General features: G+C 44.6%; 1 protein-coding gene across 1 annotated transcript in view; it reads right to left on the bottom strand.

Moving 5' to 3' along the window:
- The window catches only part of acvr2ba (activin A receptor type 2Ba), a 228,120-nt gene extending 210,144 nt beyond the window's left edge, over positions 1-17,976 (bottom strand). The window contains exon 1 of the mRNA XM_041184224.1: positions 17,779-17,976. Coding sequence (XP_041040158.1) covers positions 17,779-17,827 — 49 coding nt within the window. The 5' untranslated portion in view covers positions 17,828-17,976. The remainder of the gene's footprint in view (positions 1-17,778) is intronic.
- Between the last annotated feature and the right edge of the window lie 3,570 nt (positions 17,977-21,546).

Here is a 21,546-nt window from a genome sequence, read left to right as displayed (position 1 = left end):
CAACTCACTAGAGGATGAAGTTCCACAAATATCCTCATCCTCACTACAAAAGCAGGTCAGAGGCTAGGGATCCTGTGATGATTAACTCGCCTCCTGACTCCCCAAAGCCTGTCCACCATCTACAAGGCACAGGTCAGGAGTGTGATGGAATACTCCCTACTTGACTGCAGCTCCTACAACACTCGAGAAGCTTGACACCGTCCAGGACAAAGCAGCCCGCTTGATTGGCACCACATCCTCAAACATTCCTCCCTCTACCACCTATGCACAGTAGCAGCAGTGTGTACCAGCTACAAGATGCACTGCAGGAATTCACCAAGGCTCCTTAGACAGCACCTTCCAAACGCACAACCACTACCACCTAGAAGGACGAGGGCAGCAGATACATGGGAACACCACCACCTGGAAGTTCCTCTCCAAGTCACTCACCATCCTAACTTGGAAACATTTCATCATTCCTTCACAGTTGCTGGGTCAAAATCCTGGAACTCCCTCCCTAACAGCACTGTGGGTGTACGCACATCACATGGGCTGCAATGGTTCAAGAAGACAGCTCACCACCACCTTCTCAAGGGCAATTAGGGACGGGCAATCAATGCTGGCCCAGCCAGCGAAGCCCACATCCCATGAATTAATTTTTTTTTAAATCCTTTGTTTCAGGAAAGGATTGACAGGCTGGGTTTCTTTTCTGTTGAAAAAAGGCTGCTGGCGGGTGACCTACTGGAGGTTTTTAAAACACTAAAAGGTTTTGATAGAATGAATACAGAGAGAAGTTTCCTCTTGTGGAGAGGGAATATAACAGTCGCCAAGAAATCCAATAGGGAATTAGAAAGAAAGGTCTTCACCCAGAGAGTGGGTGAGAATGTGGAACCCACTACCACAGGGAGTGGTTGAAGTACAGATGCATTTGAGGGGAAGCTAGGTAAGCATATGAGGGAGAAGGGAATAGAGGGTTATCATAGATTTAGGTGAGGAAAGATGGGAGGAGGTTCAAGTGGAGCATAAACACTGGCATGGAACATATTAACAAGAAGGAGTAGGCCATTCTGCCGCTTGAGCCTGCTCCGCTATGTAATAAGATCATAGCTAATCTGATAGTAACCTCAAATTTGCATCCCACCCCCACTAACCCCCACCCCCTTGCTTAGCAAGAATCTACCCACCTCTGCCTTAAAAACGTTTGAAGACTCTGCTTCCACCACCTTCTGAGGAGCAGAGTTCCAAAGACTCACCACCCTCAGAGAAAAACAACTCATTTCACCTCTGTTTTAAAGGGGCTGGCCGTTATTTTTTTAAAAAGTGATCCCTAGTTCTAGATTCTCCCACAAGAGGAAACATCTTTACATGTCTTGATTTAAACCTAAAGGTAAAGAACCAAACTGCCCTCTCTTTCAGCAGTGAAAATCTCTGGCCTTAGTGTGGGCTATATCAAATTGCACATTCTGAAACTCTGCCCCCTAATCCCTAGGGTCCCCCATGAGGGGAGAACACCCTCTCAGGATCTACCCTGTCAAGACTCCTCAGAATCCTCCATGTTTCAAGATGATCACCTCTCATCCTTCTAAACTGCAACGAGTATAGTCCCAACCTGCTCGGCCTTTCCTTATAAGATAAACTCTTCACCCCCAGTGATCAAGCGAATGAATCTTCTCCCCTCTAAACAGATCAGGGACCAATTATAACTTAATATTTCTTTAAATCTAATAAAAGTTGTTGCTGCTTTCAGACAGTGCTTCCAAAATGTATGAAAAAATGGAATTGCAGACTCTCAGTTAAGTTAATGATTCTTGCTGTATTGTTTTAATGTATTCAAAAAAAAAAATCCTCTCTCCCCCATCCCACATCCTGATGGTTCAGAAAGAAAGACTTGCGTTTATGTAGCACCTTTCATATTTATTGTTCACATTAAGGCCAGACATTTCTACTAGACCCTGATCTACTTTCAATTCGTGTGGCAGACATATTCCAAGGGGTTTTATTGTTGTGAGGGTGAGGCATGAGAGAGTGCATTGTCGATAAGTCTGTTGACGTTAGGTGGGAAAGTAAGTTGTGAGGAGGATAAAAAGGCTCTGCAAAGGGATATAGATAGTCAGTGGGCAAAGAAAATGGAAGACGGGGTTTAACGTGGAAAAATGTGAGGTTTCCACAAGAACAGAAAAGCAGGTTATTATTTAAATGAAGGGAGACTACAGAACACCGCAGTACAGGGGGATCTGGATGTCCTGGTACATGAAACACGTGCAGGTATAGTACGTGATTAGGAAGGCGTATGGAGTGTTGACCCTTATTGCAGTATAAAAGTAGGGAAGTCTGGCTATCACAACACAGGGCATTACAGTACCCTAGAGTACTGCCTACAACATTGCTCTCCTTATTCCTTCAAAGAAGGATAGATTTGCATTGGAAGCAGTTCAGAGAAGATTCATCGGGCTGATCCCAGCGATGAAGGGTCTGTCTGTCTGTCTTAAGAGGAAAGGTTGGGCCTATACTCATCAAAGTTTAGAAGAGTATAACGTAATGTTATTGAAACATAAGATTCTGGGGGGGGGGGGGGCTTCATAGAGTGGATGCTGAGAGGGTTTTTCCCCCTTGTGGGGGAATCTAGAACTAAGGGAAAAAGTTTCAAAATAAATTGTCTCCCATTTAAGGTGTAGACGCAGAAGAATTTCTTATCTCAGAGGGTCATCAATCTTTGGAATTCACTACCCCGGAGAGCAGCGGAGTCTGCGTCATCGAATAAATGCAAGGCTGACTTAGACAGACTTTTTATCTACAAGGGAGATGAGGGTTATGGTGGGGGGGGGGGGGGGGGGGGGGGGGGGGCAGGCAAGAAAGTGGAGTTGAGGCCACGATCAGATTAGCCATGATCTCTTTTAATGGTGGACTGAGCTCGAGGGGCCGAATGGACTCCTCCTGCTCCTATTTCTCATGTCGTCGTGCTCCTGTCGCATGAATGAGGTTCCAGGATCTCTAATGGGGAGCACAAGGCCCAGAGGAGGGCACACTTTAAATATCTCACACACTACCAGGCTTGTGAAAATTCACGTATCACTCAAGCTCTGCTTTTACCCTGACATCAGTGAACAGTTTGGGTCAACGACTGAGAACTGATGGCACAGTGTAAAATCCACTGGATTTGCAAAGGCGAGTGTCAGGGAAGGCTCCTTAATAAGTGGCCCAGGCAGATCTGGCCCCTCACAGGCCACGAATACTTTTAATGCTTGGTTACTGATGGCAAGTAGCGCAGCCAGTTTGCACACGGCAAGATTCCACAAACAGCACTGAGACCATTGCCAAGTGAATCCATTTTGTGGGCTGAAAATTTCCCAGGATGTTGAGGGAATGCCTTGCTTTACTTTGAGAAAGTTCTACGGGAACGTTTCCATATCCATCCGAACAAGCAGAACATGGAATTTAATGCCCGAGCTGAAAGATAGCGCCTCCGGCAGTGCAGCACTCCCTCAAAGTGTCATCTTAGGTCATGCTCTCAGATTGTAGAGTTGGGGGCCTGAGCCCCGGACCTCCTGCAGTGGGTAACTGTAAGGGGTTTGCACGTAAGCAACTGTAGCATAAACACCCTCCAGCTGAGTGACTCGGTGGGTAAATGCACTGCTCCGTTTGGTACAGTTAGAAAGGCCAGAAGCTGATTTTGGGCAGAGTGCCAAAGGGGGAACTGGGCACTTTCCATTCAAGCTAAGGGGAGTGAGGGAGGAGCTAGGGCAAGGAGAGGAAAACAGATAGAGTTCACCGTGAACTCTGCCCCTGACCAGAGATTCCTACTAAAACGTATGCGACTAAAGGACGAGGAAAAGACCAGGCCCACCTATCGAACAACGGCTAACTCTCCTGACTGATTCTCAAACGACAGCTTGCATTTATGTAGACAGGGAAAATGCTGGAAATACTCAATGGGTCAGGTGGCATCAGTGGAGGGAGAAACAGGATTAATCTTTCAGGTCAATGGCCTGTCATGAGAATTTTGCTTTTGCATTTATTTAGCGCCTCAAACGTAACAAATCTGAAGACCCTCTTACAGGAGTGTTAGTGAAGAACAAACATTGCATTGTCAATGCTCAGTGTAAGCTACCAAATAGAATTATTCAATTTATTGTTTTAATAAAAAAGTGTCTCAACTGTTTTCCTTCAGTGGGGGTGGGGCAGGGGGAGATAGTTCTGATTTCAAACTTTACTTGACACTTTTTTATGGTTAACATACTCCCTAGCCTGGTGCTTACAGCAGCAGGTTAATAGCTCGCTTGCATTTCCACTTGTTACTTCTTTTGGCATTTTAGAAACTTGTATCAAACTTCCTCTCAATCCTTTCAGCCTGTCGAAGTGAGAGCTCGCCTAGCAAAAAACTTTTTATAAAACTCTTTCATGGGTTAGGGGCATCACTGGCAAGGTCAGCATTCACTGCCCATCCCGAACTGCCCTTTAACTGAGCGGCTTGCTTATTCATTTCAGAAGGCAGTTACATTGCTGTGGATCTGGAATCACATGTAGTAGGCCAGACCAGGTATAGATGGCAGATTTCTTTCCCTGGAAGGACATTATTCCTTTGAAACATATAAAACATCTCACTGAAACATATAAAATTCTGACACGGCTGAACAGGCTGGGTGCAGAGATGATATTTCCTCTGGCTGCGGGGGGGGGGGGGGGGGGGGGGGGGGGGGGGGGGGGGTCTAGAACAAAGGGTCGCAGTCTCAGGATACAGGGCAGGCCATTTAGGACTGAGATGAAGAGAAATTTCTTCACTCAGAGGGTGGCGAATCTGTGGAGTTCTCTACCACAGGAGGAGGACTGTGGAGGCTAAGTCACTGAATATATTTAAGGAGGAAATTCAATAGGTTTCTAGACTCTAAAGGCATCGAGGGGTATGGAGAGAGAGCGGGAGTATGGTATTGAGGCAGAGGATCAGCCATGCTCATACTGAATGGCGGAGCAGGCTCGATGGGCTGAATGACCTCCTCCTGCTCCAAGTTTCTGTGTTTCTAGTGAACCAGGTAGGTTTTTACAACGATCGATGGCTGTTGTCATGGTCACCATCACCATGACTAGTTTGAAGTTCCAGATTTTATGAATTGAATTTAAATTCCATCAGATGCCACGTTGGGATTTGAACCTATAATCACCAGAGCATTAGCCAGGGCCTCTGAAACTCTGGTTTCTGGGGTTAACCTTGGCATTTCCTCCCCCCACCCCATCCCAGAAACCTACATCAATGCCCCCTTTGCAATCCCAACCTCTTCAAACTCTGGGAATTGGAATTGTTAAATAATGTGAAAGAGTTTAACTTTCTCATCACAAAATGCCAGGCCTGGAGAGGAGTCTAACATGCTCTCACTAATGGATGTGACACCACAGTCCGGCAACGGTACAACAAAATACTTGACCAAAAGCTTCCAGACCTTTTCCCTTACAAGTCCACTTTATAATTAACAAGACTATTGGACAATGACCAATTATCCACCGTCTCTTTCAGGCAACTTTTAAGACGCTCTCTCACCTGCGCGTGCGTCAATTATATGTACACATGTCAGTCAGTTATGGCTCAGTTGGTGGCACACTCCCCTCTGAATCACAAGATTCTGGGATTAAGTCGCACTCCAGGGCTTGAGCACAAACATCAAGGCTTGACACTCCAGCGCAGTGCTGGTTGGAGGTCTTTCGGATGAGACATTAAACAGAGGCCCCCCAGCTACCTGCCCAGGTAGAAAGATGGCAATGCACTATTTCAAAGAAGGGCTGTGTCCAGTGTCCTCCAAATCAACATCCCAAAAACAATACTGGGCGTTACCATAATGCTGCAGTGGGGATTTGCCAAGCACTAACTGGCTGCCACGCTTGCTATATTACAACAGTGAATACACTTTCAAAAGTGCTTTATTGGCTGCAAAGCACAGAAATCTCTGCTGGCTGTGAAGGGAGCTATATAAACGCAAGTCTTTTGTGTTCCGAAAAGAATTAGTGATCGCTGAATTTGTGTACTGTTTCAATGGGTGAAAACATTGACTAATTGTTATTTTATGCACTGTGTCTATCAACCGACAGTCCAAGACAGAAATCTCCAACAGCAAGGAAGAGAATAACGTGCTAAAGTCCGAAACTGCTTTAGCAGCAATGGCTCTCGAGCCCCAGAAATAGACTCCAGTTCATGCCATCCTCATATCGATCATCCCTCACACTTGAAGCTCTGAGATGAGTTTATTTTACCCTTGGTGAAGCGGTCAGCGCTGGATACAGCTGCTCGAATGTCGAGGCCACACTAGTGCTTCTACAGCCTGCCAGCTGTGCAATATGTAGCATTCACGATAACCTTTTGTGAGCTGGAAGCTACAGTGGGAGTGAAGGAGTGAAGGAAGCTCGGTTCCGTTTCCATAAGGAAAGGACCCCTTTTAGAACTGATGTGACACCAGGCGTGTGATTAATTCAACTGCTCCACCTCACCCTTTCAAAAAGGCTGGTGTGTGTGCGTGTATATATGTGTGTGTGTGTATGGAGCACAGCTGTGACACTCATAACTCTCGATTTCCATCCCCCTTTCAGCCAAAGAACTGCACAAAAAGAAAACAAAAGTTCCTAAATTGGGCATTTCAAAGTTAAGGCCAAAGAGCAAAAGAATACAATTTCTTGAAAGTTTCGCAGGTGTTAAAATATTCTCGTGGCAACGCTGATTCTGCACGTCAGTGACCCCGATACAGATGCAATCCACTGTGAAGTGAATCCTACATACATGTTCCACGACAGGCAATGTTTGTATCCTTTTCGGGAAGAGGCTCCCACTGTTGCTCCCTCCCAGCTCATACCCTTTCTGGCAAAATTACAACATTTAAATCAGATATACAGCACAGAAGTGGGCCATTCGGCCCAACTACTGTGTTTATACTGACCCACACGAGTCTCCTTCCATTTTTTCTGCCTGCCTTTCCAGTCACTTTCCTCTCATGTCCATCATTCAGTTTCCTTCGGAAGGCATCAAAGCCACTTCTCTCCTGTGGTAGCAAGTTCCACGTTCTAACCACTCTCTGGGTAAGGACACTTTGCCCTTATTAGTGACAATCCCGTGTCTCTGAACCCTAGTTTTGGATTCTCCCACAAGTGATCATGGGATGACTACAGCACAAGAGGTGGCCATTTGGTGTGTCTGTGCTGGCCCTTCTCAAAGAACAACTCTGAGTGACACCCCAACCCCGGACACCTTTTCCTCGTAGCCCTGCATTTTATTTCCCCTTCGTGTCCTTATACAAGCCCCTTTTTGATAGAAACTCAATAGGAGTGGAAACATTCTCACCACATCTACCCTGCCCAACCCCTACATAATTTTACTTTCATTTTTTCAAAAAAAATTCTTTCACAGGGTGTGGGTGTCGCTGGCTCGATCAGAATTTGTTGCCCATCCCCAATTGCTTTTAAACTATGTGGCTTGCTGGGCCATTTCAGAGAACAGTTAAGAGTCAACCACATTGCTGTGGGTCTGGAGTCATAAGTAGACCAGACCCAGGTAAGGATGGCAGATTTCCTTCCCTAAAAGATATTAATGAACCCGATGGATTTCTACAACAATCAATGACGGTTGTCATGATCCCCGTTACTGAGACTAGCTTTATATTCCAGATTTATTAATTGAATTTAAAATTTTACCAGCTGCCTTGGTGGGATTTGAACCCATGTCCCCCAGAACATTAGCCTGGGCCTCTGGATTACTAGCCCAGTAACATCAAAACTATTTATGGTGGTGTAATAGTAAGGACCTCTGTCATGTCATCCCTAAGTCTTCTCTTTCCTAAAGGATAAAGCCCAAACCTGCTCAATCTGTTCCTGATTGCTGTAATCTCTCAGTTCTGGTGCACGATTGTAAATCATCTTTGCACTTTCACCAGAGCTTCCTCGTCCTTTTTAATGGGACGGAGAGCAGAATTGTACAAAAGTACTTCCAAGTTTGGCCTTTCCAGGATTCCATACAAGTTCAACATAAATTTCACAACCACCAAATTCTCCTGGAAATAAATGCTAAGGCTTTGAGAGCTTTTTAATTACCTTCCTGACTTGTGAAGCTGCTATAAGTGATTTACTCACTTGTGTCCATGACCCTTTTGCTTCTCTACACCATTCCATTCATCTGTTTTCTCTAAGTGACATTGCTATTTTTTTCCCCCAAAGTGCATCCCATCAAACATCATTTGCCACTTCACTGCTCAGTCTGCAAGTTTTCTAACCTCTTTGTATCACGTTGCACTCTCATCTCAGAGTCAGAGGGTTCTGAGTTCCAGTCCCACTCCAGAATTAAGCCCAGAAATCAAGGCTGGTACTCCAGTGCGGTACTGAGGGGGAGGGGTGCTACACTGTCAGGGGTGCTGTCTTTCGGATAAGATGTTGAACAGTGGGCCCCATCTGCCCCCTCAGACAACTGTCAAAGATCCCAGGGCACCATTTCAAAGGGTTGTAGGGGAGTCCGGTGTCCTGTCAATACTTATCGCTCAACGAACATCGCAAAAAGCAGAGGATCACATTGCTGTTGGTGCGGCCTTGCTGTGTGTAAACTGGCTGCCGTGTTTTCCCAATTACAACGGCTAAAGGTGAACGTCTGAGTTACAGCCAGACTAGAGTCAGCTTGTAAGGATGCTAGGGAGATTTGAAAAGGATGTCAGGAGCAGCCAGTTGTTTGGACCTGGTTTGAGTTCCCGAAGGGCGGGGCGAGAGGGGAGGGGGTGGAGAGTCAAGCCAGATTCATGCAGAAACTTTCAAAAGGGAATTTGAAAAGAGAAATTTGTGGTGCTATGGGGATAGAGCAGGGGAGTCAGGCTCACAAAGAGCGAGCGGTGGCTGTGGCTCGGTCGGCAGCACATTTGCCTCTGAATCGCAAGGTTCCAGGTTCAAGTCCAACTCCAGAGCTTGAGCGCACATATTTTTTTTTAAAAAATCAAGACTGACACTCCAATGCGGTAATGATGGAGCAGATCCCATGGGCAGAATCTTCTGGTTGGCGTTCAGGGGGTGGGCCCTGCATGCCAACGCTTAAAATGGCGTGTGGTGATGTCGGGGGTGTGTGTCCCGACATCACCGCGCGTCAATCCGATCTTTAAAAAAAAAGTGTCTGGAATCTGTTGCCCAAGTTGGTGGTAGAGGTAGAAACATTAAACTCTTCTAAAAAGTACCTGAATCTGCGCTGAAAGTGCTGTAAGCTGCAGGGCTATGGGCCGGGTGCAGGAAGGTGGGATTAGAAAGGGCTGTAAAGCACTTTCAGATGCCTTGTGGTCGTAAGATGGTGCTATGTAAATGCAAGTCTTCTTTCTTTTAGCCCAAATTATTAATGTAAATTACGAACAGAGTCCAAGCACCTATTCTTGTGGAACACTGCTTTCCACGCCCACCTCCAATTGGAATTGCTGACCTTTTACCCTATTCACTGCTTTCTTTTAACCTCCTTTTGCTTTCAATTCAACTAACTGTCCCTGAACTCCACATACTCTAAAACTTTGCCATGCCCGGAGCTACTTTATAATTAGCCTTTTGAAAATCCAGACATCTGGATGCTGGAGAATCTGCCCACCTCAGTCCTCTGCTACATTATACTTGTCTACTCTTTCCATTACATCTTCAAAGAATTCCATCAGGTTCAAACATTCACCCCCCTCCACCAGCAACACACAGTAGCAGCACGTGTACCATCTACAAGGTGCAGTGCAGAAACTCACCAAGGCTCCTTAGGCAGCACCTTCCAAACCCGAGGCCTCTACGACCCCAGAAGGACAAGGGCAGCAGATAGATGGGAACACCACCACCTGCAAGTTCCCCTCCAAGCCACTCACCATCCTGACTTGGAAATGTATCGCCATTCCTTCGCCGTTACCGGGTTAAAGAACACAGGAATCAGGGGTGGGTCATTGGGCCCCTTCAGCCTGCACTAACATTTGATGAGATCGCAGCTGATCCGATTGTGGCTTAAATTCCTCTTTCCTGTCTGCCCCCCCAACCCATAACCACCTTATCGATCAAAAATCAAATTCAGCCCTGAATATATTCAACAACCCAGCCTCCAAATCCTGGCACTCCCTCCCTAACAGCACTGTGGGTGTACCTACACCACATGGACTGCAGCGGTTCAAGAAGGCAGCTCACCGCCACCTTCTCAAGGGCAACTAGGGACGGGCAACAAATGCCAGCCTTGCCAGTGACGCCCACATCCCATGAAAGAATTTTTTTTAAAGTTTGTTAAGCACGATTTTACCTTTTGGAACCCAGGAAGACAATTTCCATTGCATTTTCTGTCTCTAGATTCTCTTCTCTCATCTTTTAGCATTCATTACAGGACCTTTCCTATCACTGGTCTAGAGTTCCCAGGATTTGTCCCATCATGTCTTTTACATAGGAACAGCACCAGCTGTTCACTAGTCCTCCAGCACCATGCCCCCTACACAGAATATACACAGAACGTGATACAGTAAAAATCCCGATGAGCCGAATCCCAAGGGATCCACCCACAAGCTCGTGTTAAGCGGAGCCTGGTGAGGCCCAAGGAGGCCCCCATTCCCATACGAACATATCTCAATCTAACCTGATATAGCTACAAACACAACTTGTCAAAAACTTGTCAGAATCAAATGCCAAATCAAAACATGGTAAAAAGTGAGACAAAGTCTTTATTCAATTTGTCCACTTTCCTGATCCACGCCTCAAAAAAAAAAAAAAAAAAATTGCTGGAGGTCACCCAGGTGATTTTGTTAGCCTCGTACTGCGTGGGCAGCATCTTGACATTCGCAAAGCAATTGCGGCTCCCTCAGCTTTCCTATCCCAGGAAGCAGCAAGTTTTTCGGTGCCACCCACGTCGGTGCAGACTAGCGCAGCGACACATCCCTGGCCCCGCTTTCCGCCATTATTATATGTTTCACCTTTAACATCGAAGGGCGGTCCGGCAAAAGACTTTACAGCCTGGTTTCGCTCACGTTAAAAACGTCTCGTGGTGCATACTGGCTCAAGGGGTGGGGGTGGCCGTTCTGGAGCCAAATCAACTGTCACCGCTGCACCCTCGCGGCTTCCCGCGCGGAATCGGCCCAACCATCCGTCAGGTGAACTCCAGGTGGCCCAGCTTCTTCGGCAGGGCGACACCCCTTCCCTGTGGGTTTGGAACAGAGGTGGGAAGGTTCTCTGCTCGGGGCTGCCCTGTTGTGGAGCTTCTTCGATGTTGGGATAGGCAGCCATACTCATCCTCTTCCTTGATGGAGAGGAGACCTGCTCGTTGACCTGCTCCAAGATGTTCGCCTTGTGTTTTGTAATGGTGGGCTAACTTGATGGCGGAATCTCCCTCCCACTCCTTCGCGATGTCCACTTCCCGCTTGATGCCACAGTTTCCCCACTTGTTGTCATCAACTTCACTTTCCTCTCCGATCAACTTTGGCGCAGGTTTAGCCATACTCCCAGCTCTTGCACGTCCTTTCACAAGGAGATCTCAGTATCAAACGGTGGGCTTGCCCAGCACTCCGTGATATGGTGCTCTTCGTGGTCTAACCCTGCTCTGATTGGTCGGTACAGTCACATGACAAGCATAGGCAAGTTCAGCTCATCCGGAGTTACCGGAGTGGAATTCCAGCTCATCACGGGCGTTGTTCTGTGGGATTTGCTATTCTGCCAGCAGGAATGGTTGATGGCTTTGACATAACCAGAATTTTGTGTCATCGGAGTTTCTCATCACAATTTCACTGTGGTGCAGTGAAAGGGACATCAGTTCCCAAGGTTAAGAAAAAGAGGCTCCTCACTGCCGCCAGAACAGCCACATTGGCCTGTTTACATCCCCATGTGCCGAAATTGGAAGAATTGAATTTTTGCTCTCATCTGCACGTCACAAAATTATTACAGCACAGAAGGAGGCCATTTGGCCCCTCACCAGCTCTCCGAATGAGCAATTCATTTAGTGACATACCCGCGCCGCCCCCCCCCCCCCCATCTTCTCCTCGTAACCCTGCACATTCTTCCCTTCTAGAAACAGGAGGCCATTCAGCCCCTCTCAGCCCATTCCGCCACCCAATTTAGATTGCGGCTGGTCTGTATTTAACTTCGTTTACCTGCCTTAGCTCCATCATTACACTGCAAAACCTCCTCGCGAAAGCTAATCTATCAAACAGATGCAATACCTGTAAAAGGAGAGCCTGGGCACCTCAGTAATCTCAAGGTAACAAAACCTGCTGATCAACATAATGCCACATCACCGTTTCTTAAAATAGCTCATTCAGTATATCTAAAGCCAAGTCTGAAACAGTGCCACCAAGACTGGGAAGGCCCTAGACTTTAACAACCAGTCTGTGTTGAGCCAAGGCAGCAACTGGCCACAACAACCCACAACTTGCATTTATTTTGCACTTTAACATAACAAAACATCCCAAGAGGCTTCATGGGAAAGCGAGCCACTAAGGTGACATTAGGGCAGTTGGTCCAAGGCTTGGTATAGGAGGAGGTAAGTTTGAAAGAGTGTGTCTTAAAAGGGACAAAGTGACACAGAAAGGCGGGGAGGCTTAGGGAGGGAATGCCAGAGCTTGAGGGCTCGGCAACCAAAGGCGCGGCCACCAATGGTGGAGCAACCGAAGTTGGGGGAGGGGGGTGCTCGAGAGGCCAGAAGTAGAGGAGTGCAGATACCTCAGAGGGTTGTGGGGCTAGAGGAGATTACAGAGGTAGGGAGCCCGAGGACATGGAGGGATTGGAAAATAAGGATGAGAATTTTAAAATTGAGGTGATGCTTGACCAGGAGTCAATGTAGGTCAGTGAGCACAGGGTTGATAGGGGAACGGGACGCGGTGTGTCTTAAGTCACGAGCAGAGAGCTTTGGATGAGCGCATTTATGGAGGATAGAAAATATCGGCCTAGGCTTTGTTTTTTTAAGGCCTGGCGACAATCCAGTGAGTCCGTTGGCAAGACAGGAGTGGGCTTGCCAGTTATGGCTCCCAACTGGATGGGAGGAAAGCCGGCTGAAATTTGTCATCCAGGCTGACAGTCACTTGTGCCAGATGTCAGACAACAAGCAGCCTTATGCAGAAACCCCTCACCATGAATCAGCAGCTTCCAGCTTTGGGGGTGAGAGGGGGTGGGTGGGGGGGGGGGGGCGGTGGTGCAGGGTGGGGTGGGGAGGCGAAACAGGCGATGATGCAAGGCAGTAAACAAATGAGCTTACAACATTTCAGAGCTTTGTGAATGGATTTTAAGACCAGAAAGTGCTGCAGTACATCTACTGCAGAACTCAAATGGTTACCAGGAGTGAATCACCCCCAGCTATCTATGAAAATGGGCAAATCAATCACTTCAACCTGACTCCAGCACTTCAAACTCCTAAATTACTTCCTCGTTTTATGAGCAGAGTGAATGCTGCAGGAAGAGTTAAAAAGATTTCAAATTTAACAGATGGGTTCTGATAGTGTCACAAGCTGCAAAAGCTCAGTCGATTGAGCAATGCCGGTAGGAGCCAAGATCTAATCGAAGCTCCTTAATTCTTCTTATGCTTTGGAAATATTTGTTTGCGTTCAAGGCTACTTTTCTATCACCGATCCCAGCATTGTCACTGTTTTGTGAAATAAAGAATGGGGCTTTTTTGACAGCTTCACGTGTTCAGTCGTTGAGTTTGGTTCTGTTAGCGGTAGACAAGTGTAGTGTTCATTTTGTGTCATTACTGTCAAGAAATACAGTTGTTTGACTGACAAGAGTATAATGCACAGCTTTCTGTACTAAACAGAATGGGGAATATTGGTGCTCTATTATTGCAATATTCTTTAATAGGTGCCATACGGGTCCTGTTGGGCACTTAGTCACAAAAGTAACTAAAAAGAACCACTCAACATCGAGGAGAAAGGTAAAAGCAGTATAATGGAATAAAGATTAAGCTGTAAATTACTCCATTCAGAGTGATCTGGTCTAAACCAAAACAGTTTCTGCAGCTTATTTGTCACACGACAGATTAAAAAGAATAGAGTGAGGTCAACATATTCCAATTTTGTACAAGTTAATTCAGCAACACTCGAACAGCTTCCACTAGTGACAGATCCATCACCACCGAAGAGTTATATGGTTCAAAACACTCTTGCCTTGCCAAACACCAGCTATATTTGGAAGGACGTACACCCATCCACCTACCATTACACACTAGTCAAAATGTAGTGACAACACAGCAAAGCTCTCACATTAAATAGATGCAGCAATTTGATGGGGGTTTTTTGGCGCGCTGAGAGTGGGGATAACTTTGAAAGAGTCACATTGGTTCCATGCTGACATAGCGAAGGATTGAAAACGATAGCCAAATACCCCTACTCACCTTGCAAAATTCACTTCATAAACATTGATGCCTGTTTAAGATATTCAAAGTCTAAAAACTCTGGATTTCAACTTAAAACAAAGCCTCATGTAAAAGCCTTGTGTTTTTTGACTGCATCTTGTAAAAGCAGGAGTTTGGAAACGTGAAGGGCAGCTCGTTTCCAGACTGTGCACTTCAGAAATTACTTCCCTCCAATCTGCAATACACGTTCTGATTCACTTCAGCTAGACAAATGGGTTTGATTTGACCAATTTGAAAGAGGGGTTGGAGTAAAAGAGGCATGTTTTGTACATGGAAGGAAAGGGTTTTGATGCAGCTGTATAAAAACAAAGGTTTTTTTGGGGGGGAGGGGGAAGCAGACAAAGTATTCATAGCATTGGCGGGAGACACACAATTCAAATGTTTCTCGTTCCAAAATTAAACAGGAAAAGTTTATTTTAATAAAATGCCATCACAGTCTGTTTATAATCATGCCCATGTGGCTAGCTGCTGAACACAGTTGAAAATAAAAGCATCATTAGGAGATTGCCCTACAAGTTTGTGTATTGTGACATAATCTCATGCAAACACATGCAGAGAAATAATCTCATTGACTGCTGCCCAGTATTACACATCCAACATACACACATGCCAGGTACCTTGAAATAAAAATACCCTTTTTCTATTTATAAAAAACAATTTTTTTTGCAGTGGTATTATATTTAATATGCACAGAGTTGGGGGTAGGACAGAAATCACAAAAACATCTAGGAATTTGTTATACAAACGTGTGCGCATTGTTTTAGCCAACTGCATTGGCCGTAACCTCCCTGAACCGTTTCACCCACCAAAACTACAAGCACATCAAAATGTACAAGCACAGAAACAGGCCATTCAGCCCAACAGGGGTTTACGCTCTTCCCCCATTCACTCAAGCCTTCATGCAGTTTCCCCTGATATGCTATGTAAAACTGGAATGGATAACCTGTTAATAAGAAAATGCATGACGTTTGAAGATTTTCAAATAGACCCGTACACTTTTTTAAAAAAAACAAGTAAACAACTTTAAAAGAGTGGACAATAAATCATTTCCCCCCCCCCCCCCACACAGATTCATTCTTTTTCCAAATTAAATAACCAACAAGCCACTTAGACGCAAAGTGGAGTCAGAATTGCAACAGAATGCTTTCAACCACCAAAAAGACCACAAGTGAGCAGATTTATCAATGGGCTGACACCAGTTTTTTAAAAATCAACCTCAGAAGCTGTGGGTTATTGTAAAACCCCAGTTAGTTCGCTGGTGCCCTTCCCTCCCTATTCAGCCTGGCCTGTGTGTGTGTGGCTGCAGTCCCATTCTGTAAGGTTAACTCTCAATCTCCTCTCCTGGCAGAAGTTGCCGCTGGTTACATTCCTCACTTCTCAACATTTATCTTTCTTTTAAAAGAAAATCACGAAAGAACCAAATAACATGCTTTCACGTTTGCATATTGTCACACACCTCACAAGCCGAAGGGCCTGCAGAAAACACAATCCTGCAAGAGTTGGGAAGGAGGGGGAAGGGGGTGGTGGAAATGCTTAGGGAAAAAAGTATGTACAAGTAACTAACTGGCAGACCAGAAATCCAACCATCACAACACAAAGCGAGGCCAGGGGAACACAAGCACCACATGCATACAATAGACCTGCTGCATTTCAGCTCATTCCGCTTTACTCAACCCCAGGGATTTGGTGAACAAGAAAAAAAAAACACGTTGCACTTAACGACGAACCGGATTGTTTTTTTTTAAAGGAGAAAAAAAAGGGGGGGAGGTAAAGTTTTGAGAAAACACGTGAAAAACAGATCGCTCTTTTAAAGCACAGTTGCCTCACCCATGCTGGCCACAGTGTCTCGCCTTGGAAAGCGAAGCGAGAGGGGATCAAAGAAAGCCACACCAGTTGACCACAAGCTTCCGCACTCAAAGAATGAATCAGATTCTCTCACTCCAGCGGCTCAAAATTGTTACAACTCTCCTCCACCACGTGTCTCCCTTAAAACACACTGTTTCCTTGCTCTCCACCTTCCCTCCACCCCACACCCCCACTCCCACCGGTTTGTCTTCTCATTTCGGATCCATAGTTGACACACATCCAACTACCATGTGACAATTCCACCCTCCCACCCCCACACAACACACACCCACAACGTAAACACACAAAAGGCTAAGCTAACCGCACATGCAAACTTGGGTTAAGAGAACAGGAGAGAGAGAGAGATCTTTTTTTAAAAAATTACATTAAATTATGATTTAAAGTCAAAAGGGAGTGGAGTTGGAACACACGCGTTTACCATAACTAAGGAGGTTGGGGGGGGGGGGGGGGCTTGGTGCATATTTAACAACCCAGTCTAAATAAAGCTATGTGCAATTTCCTAGAGAGTTCAATGTATGGTTTGCTCTGTGTGTGTGTCTGTTTGCAAAGCTCATCCTTGCCACTATATTGCAAAAGAAAATGTTTCAAACGGACGCCTCGACTTCTTTGTTTGCAGAACCATCCGATCACTTTCTGTTGATATCCCTCAACCCACCACCAGCTCAAACGTGATGGGATCTCTGTGTTCCCACCACCCAACCAACCAACCACCCCCACACAAAGTTAAAAGGGTTTCACAATGTTTCACTTTTGGGCTACAAAATAATGTGTGAGACACAGCAACCACCGCAAAAAAATGTGCCTGTACCTGCTTTGTTTTGAAAAGTTGGGCATTTTGAAGAGGTTTTAAATAAATGTCTCATATCAACAAGGGAGGGGGGGAAGAGAATGACACAATATGAAGCCAAAATGAGGGAAAGTAAGAATCTGTCCTTATTTCACATGAATCATTAAAAAAAGTGTGTTCATATTGTGTGTATCGGATTGTGTTTACAATGCAAGAAAGATATTCAAGGAAATGATTTGTGGCTATCATTTTACAATTCTTCCATTCTCCAAACGCCTAACTCAACTTTCCCCAGTACAAAATAAGGGGCGCATTATATAGCTCTATTTTAAAAAAAACACTCACATTGCTTTCCAATATTTTGCGAATGAAACAAAAACTTTTTTTTTTAAAAAAAAAGGAATAAAACCCCTTCACACAAAACCTGCTTTGTTCATTCCAGAAACTTACACAGGCGAATCGCTCCACTTTACAAATCAGGCCACATGAATCATTCAGGGGAAAACACACACACACACATACATACAAATAGGAAGACCACAAATTACTCCCAATATTGTACAATGCAAAACTACAACTGCATATCCACAGACAAAATCCAGTCACCTCCCGCAAAACAAACCACAAGCATCTGTAGTCATTTATAAAGCACAGAGGAGAAAAATCAAAGCAACACACACATAGAGAATAAATAATCTGAATCTCTCTGCCCTCTTTCTCCACAAATCTCGAGGTTAGTCCCAGGTTCAGAACAAGAAAGAGACAAAAAAAAAAGAGGGGAGGGGGTGGTTTCACAGCCGCCAATCCTTACCTGCAGAAAAAGTTGCTAGAAGTATGAAACTCAGGCAACAAATAATCATATTTAAATGCACCAAAAATGTTGGATTAATTTCCTGCGGTAGGGCATCCGTTCACTTCCACAACATTTAAAACATGTTTTTTTTGTTTTCTCTCCTCCCCAATTTTTCTTCTTTTTTTTAAAAAAAAGAGCTGGATAAAATGACCCAGTGACCCAGGGCCCGCTGATGTCCACGCTCAGTAGTCCAACACTCTTCAGGCACAAAACACACAGAAACCAAGCAATTGCTTATTTTTGTTATTGTTGTTGGAACCACCTCCTCCTTCCTCTCGTGTTTCCTCTCTCCTCCTCTTTTGACGCTTGTGTGTTCCCCTCTCCTCCAAAATAATGATGATGATTATATATATATATATTTATATATATATATATAATTATTTCTGCCTGTGAGAAATGCAACAAAAGTTCACTCTTTGCACAGCTAACCCCAGTGCACAGCAGCGACCGCAGAGCTGGATTTGATCTTCTGAAGCGGAAGAGCTTGGCAAAGATTCAATCTTCGCCAAAGATGGGGCATAATTTTTGAATGGCCGGGCGGTGTGGCGAATTCACGGGAAAAAAAAACTGAACCCAGTCCAAAATGGCTTCTAAAAAAGCTTGTCCAGCAGTGAACAGGGAAACCCGGATGTTTGCTTCACACAGAGAGAGGGAGAGGGAGAGAGAGAGAATAATAGCAGTACACCATGTGTCAACTGCATAGCATTGGCTCGAAGTGACACGGGGAGAGGGAGAAATCCTGCAATAAATGCATGCTTGTTTAAAAAAAATAATCTGGGGAGACAAAAGTGAGAGGGGGGAATAATGTGTCAGCTACTTGCAACTCAGTGATACAAACAGAGAGAAATCCTTCAGTCAATGCATTAACACTGGAGAGGGAGGAATTACTCTTGCTCGGAATTGTCTTTAGACTTTAATCTCGGTTCCTTTTTTTCTTCCTTCCTTCCCCTGGTTTCTTTATGAATTTTTTTTTTTTTAAAATCTCTCTAGAATCTTGCTGCTCTTTAGAATGATTCAGAGCCCTACACTGTTTCGCGGGGGGTGGGGGGTTCTCTTTTGAAATTTGCATTCCAGCAATTTCAGTTTGCTCGCCGAGTGGATATTGCTATCAGCCAATCTCTGCAAACGTGCCGGCTTCTGCTTCTTAAAGCGGCCAGTGCACTTTTAGTGCGTGTATGCAAATGAAAAAGAGAGAGAGAGCGTGTATGTGAGAGATTGTGTGAGTGAATGTGTATGAGTGTGGACGTGTATGAGTGAATGTATATGAGTGAGAATGTGTGTGAGTGGATGTATATGAGTGAGAATGTGTGTGTGAGTGAATGTGTATGAGAGTGAGAACATGTGTGAGTGAATGTGTATGAGTGAGAATGTGTGTGAGTGAACGTGTATGAGAGTGAGAATGTGTGTGAGTGAACGTGTATGAGAGTGAGAATGTGTGTGAGTAAATGTGCATGAGAGTGAGAATGTGAGTGAATGTGTATGAGAGTGAGAATGTGAGTGAACGTGTATGAGAGTGAGAATGTGTGTGAGTAAACGTGTATGAGAGTGAGAATATGTGTGAGTAAACATGTATGAGAGTGAGAATGTGAGTGAATGTGCATGAGTGAGACTGTGTGTGAGTGAATGTATACAAGTGAGAATGTGTGTGAGTGAACATGTATGAGAGTGAGAATGTGAGTGAATGAATGTATATGAGTGAGAATGTGAGTGAGTGAATGTGTATGAGAGTGAGAATATGTGTGAGTGAAAGTGCATGAGAGTGAGAATGTGAGTGAATGAATGTACATGAGTGAGAATGTGTGTGAGTGAACGTGTATGAGAGTGAAAATGTGTGTGAGTAAATGTGTATGAGAGTGAGAATGTGAGTGAATGTGCATGAGTGAGACTGTGTGTGAGTGAGTGTGCATGAGTAAGAATGTGTATGAGTGAATGTATATAAGTGAGAATGTGTGTGAGTAAACATGTATGAGAGTGAGAATGTGAGTGAATGAATGTATATGAGTGAGAATGTGAGTGAGTGAATGTGTATGAGAGTGAGAATGTGTGTGAGTGAACGTGTAAGAGAGTGAGAATGAGTGAATGAATGTATATGAGTGAGAATATGTGTGAGTGAACGTGTATGAGAGTGTGAATGTGTGTGAGTGAACATGTATGAGAGTGAGAATGTGTGTGAGCGAATGTGCATGAGAGTGAGAATGTGAGTGTGAGTGAATGTGTATGAGAGTGAGAATGTGAGTGTGAGTGAATGTGCATGAGTGAGAATGTGAGTGAGTGAATGTGCATGAGTGAGAATGTGTGTGAGTGAGTGTGCATGAGTGAGAATGTGTATGAGTGAATGTATATAAGTGAGAATGTGTGTGAGTGAACTTGTATGAGAGTGGGAATGTGTGTGAGTGAACGTGTATGAGAGTGAGAATGTGTGTGAGTGAATGTGCATGAGAGTGAGAATGTGAGTGAATGAATGTATTTGAGTGAGAATGTGAGTGAATGAATGTACATGAGTGAGAATGTGTGTGAGTGAACCTGTAAGAGAGTGAGAATGAGTGAATGAATGTATATGAGTGAGAATATGTGTGAGTGAACGTGTATGAGAGTGTGAATGTGTGTGAGTGAACATGTATGAGAGTGAGAATGTGTGTGATTGAATGTGCATGAGAGTGAGAATGTGAGTGTGAGTGAATGTGTATGAGAGTGAGAATGTGAGTGTGAGTGAATGTGCATGAGTGAGAATGTGAGTGAGTGAATGTGCATGAGTGAGAATGTGTGTGAGTGAGTGTGCATGAGTGAGAATGTGTATGAGTGAATGTATATAAGTGAGAATGTGTGTGAGTGAACTTGTATGAGAGTGAGAATGTGTGTGAGTGAATGTGCATGAGAGTGAGAATGTGTGAGTGAATGTGTATGAGAGTGAGAATGTGAGTGAATGAATGTATATGAGTGAGAATGTGTGTGAGTGAATGTGTATGAGTGAGAATGTGTGTGAGTGAGTGTGCATGAGTGAGAATGTGTATGAGTGAATGTATATGAGTGAGAATGTGAGTGAGTGAATGTGTATGAGACTGAGAATGTGTGTGAGTGAACGTGTATGAGAGTGAGAATGTGTGTGAGTGAATGTGCATGAGAGTGAGAATGTGTGAGTGAATGTGTATGAGAGTGAGAATGTGAGTGAATGAATGTATATGAGTGAGAATGTGTGTGAGTGAATGTGTATGAGAGTGAGAATGTGTGTGAGTGAACGTCTATGAGAGTGAGAATGTGAGTGAATGAATATATATGAGTGAGAATGTGTGTGAGTGAACGTGTATGAGAGTGAGAATGTGTGTGAGTGAATGTGCATGAGAGTGAGAATGTGAGTGTGAATGAATGTGTATGAGAGTGAGAACTTGTGTGAGTGAATGTGCATGAGAGTGAAAATGTGAGTGTGAGTGAATGTGTATGGGAGTGAGAACGTGTGAGTGAATGTGCATGAGAGTGAGAATGTGAGTGAATGTGCATGAGTGAGAATGTGTGTGAGTGAGTGTGCATGAGTGAGAATGTGTATGAGTGAATGTATATAAGTGAGAATGTGTGTGAGTGAACATGTATGAGAGTGAGAATGTGAGTGAATGAATGTATATGAGTGAGAATGTGTGTGAGTGAATGTGTATGAGAGTGAGAATGTGTGTGAGTGAACGTGTATGAGTGAGAATGTGTATGTGAATGTGCATGAGAGTGAGAATGTGAGTG

This window comes from Carcharodon carcharias, chromosome 3 (assembly GCF_017639515.1).
Source record: "Carcharodon carcharias isolate sCarCar2 chromosome 3, sCarCar2.pri, whole genome shotgun sequence".
Classification (NCBI taxonomy): domain Eukaryota; kingdom Metazoa; phylum Chordata; class Chondrichthyes; order Lamniformes; family Lamnidae; genus Carcharodon; species Carcharodon carcharias.
The sequence above is the reverse complement of the archived record's forward strand: the minus strand, read 5'-3'. Positions and strand labels throughout refer to the sequence as shown.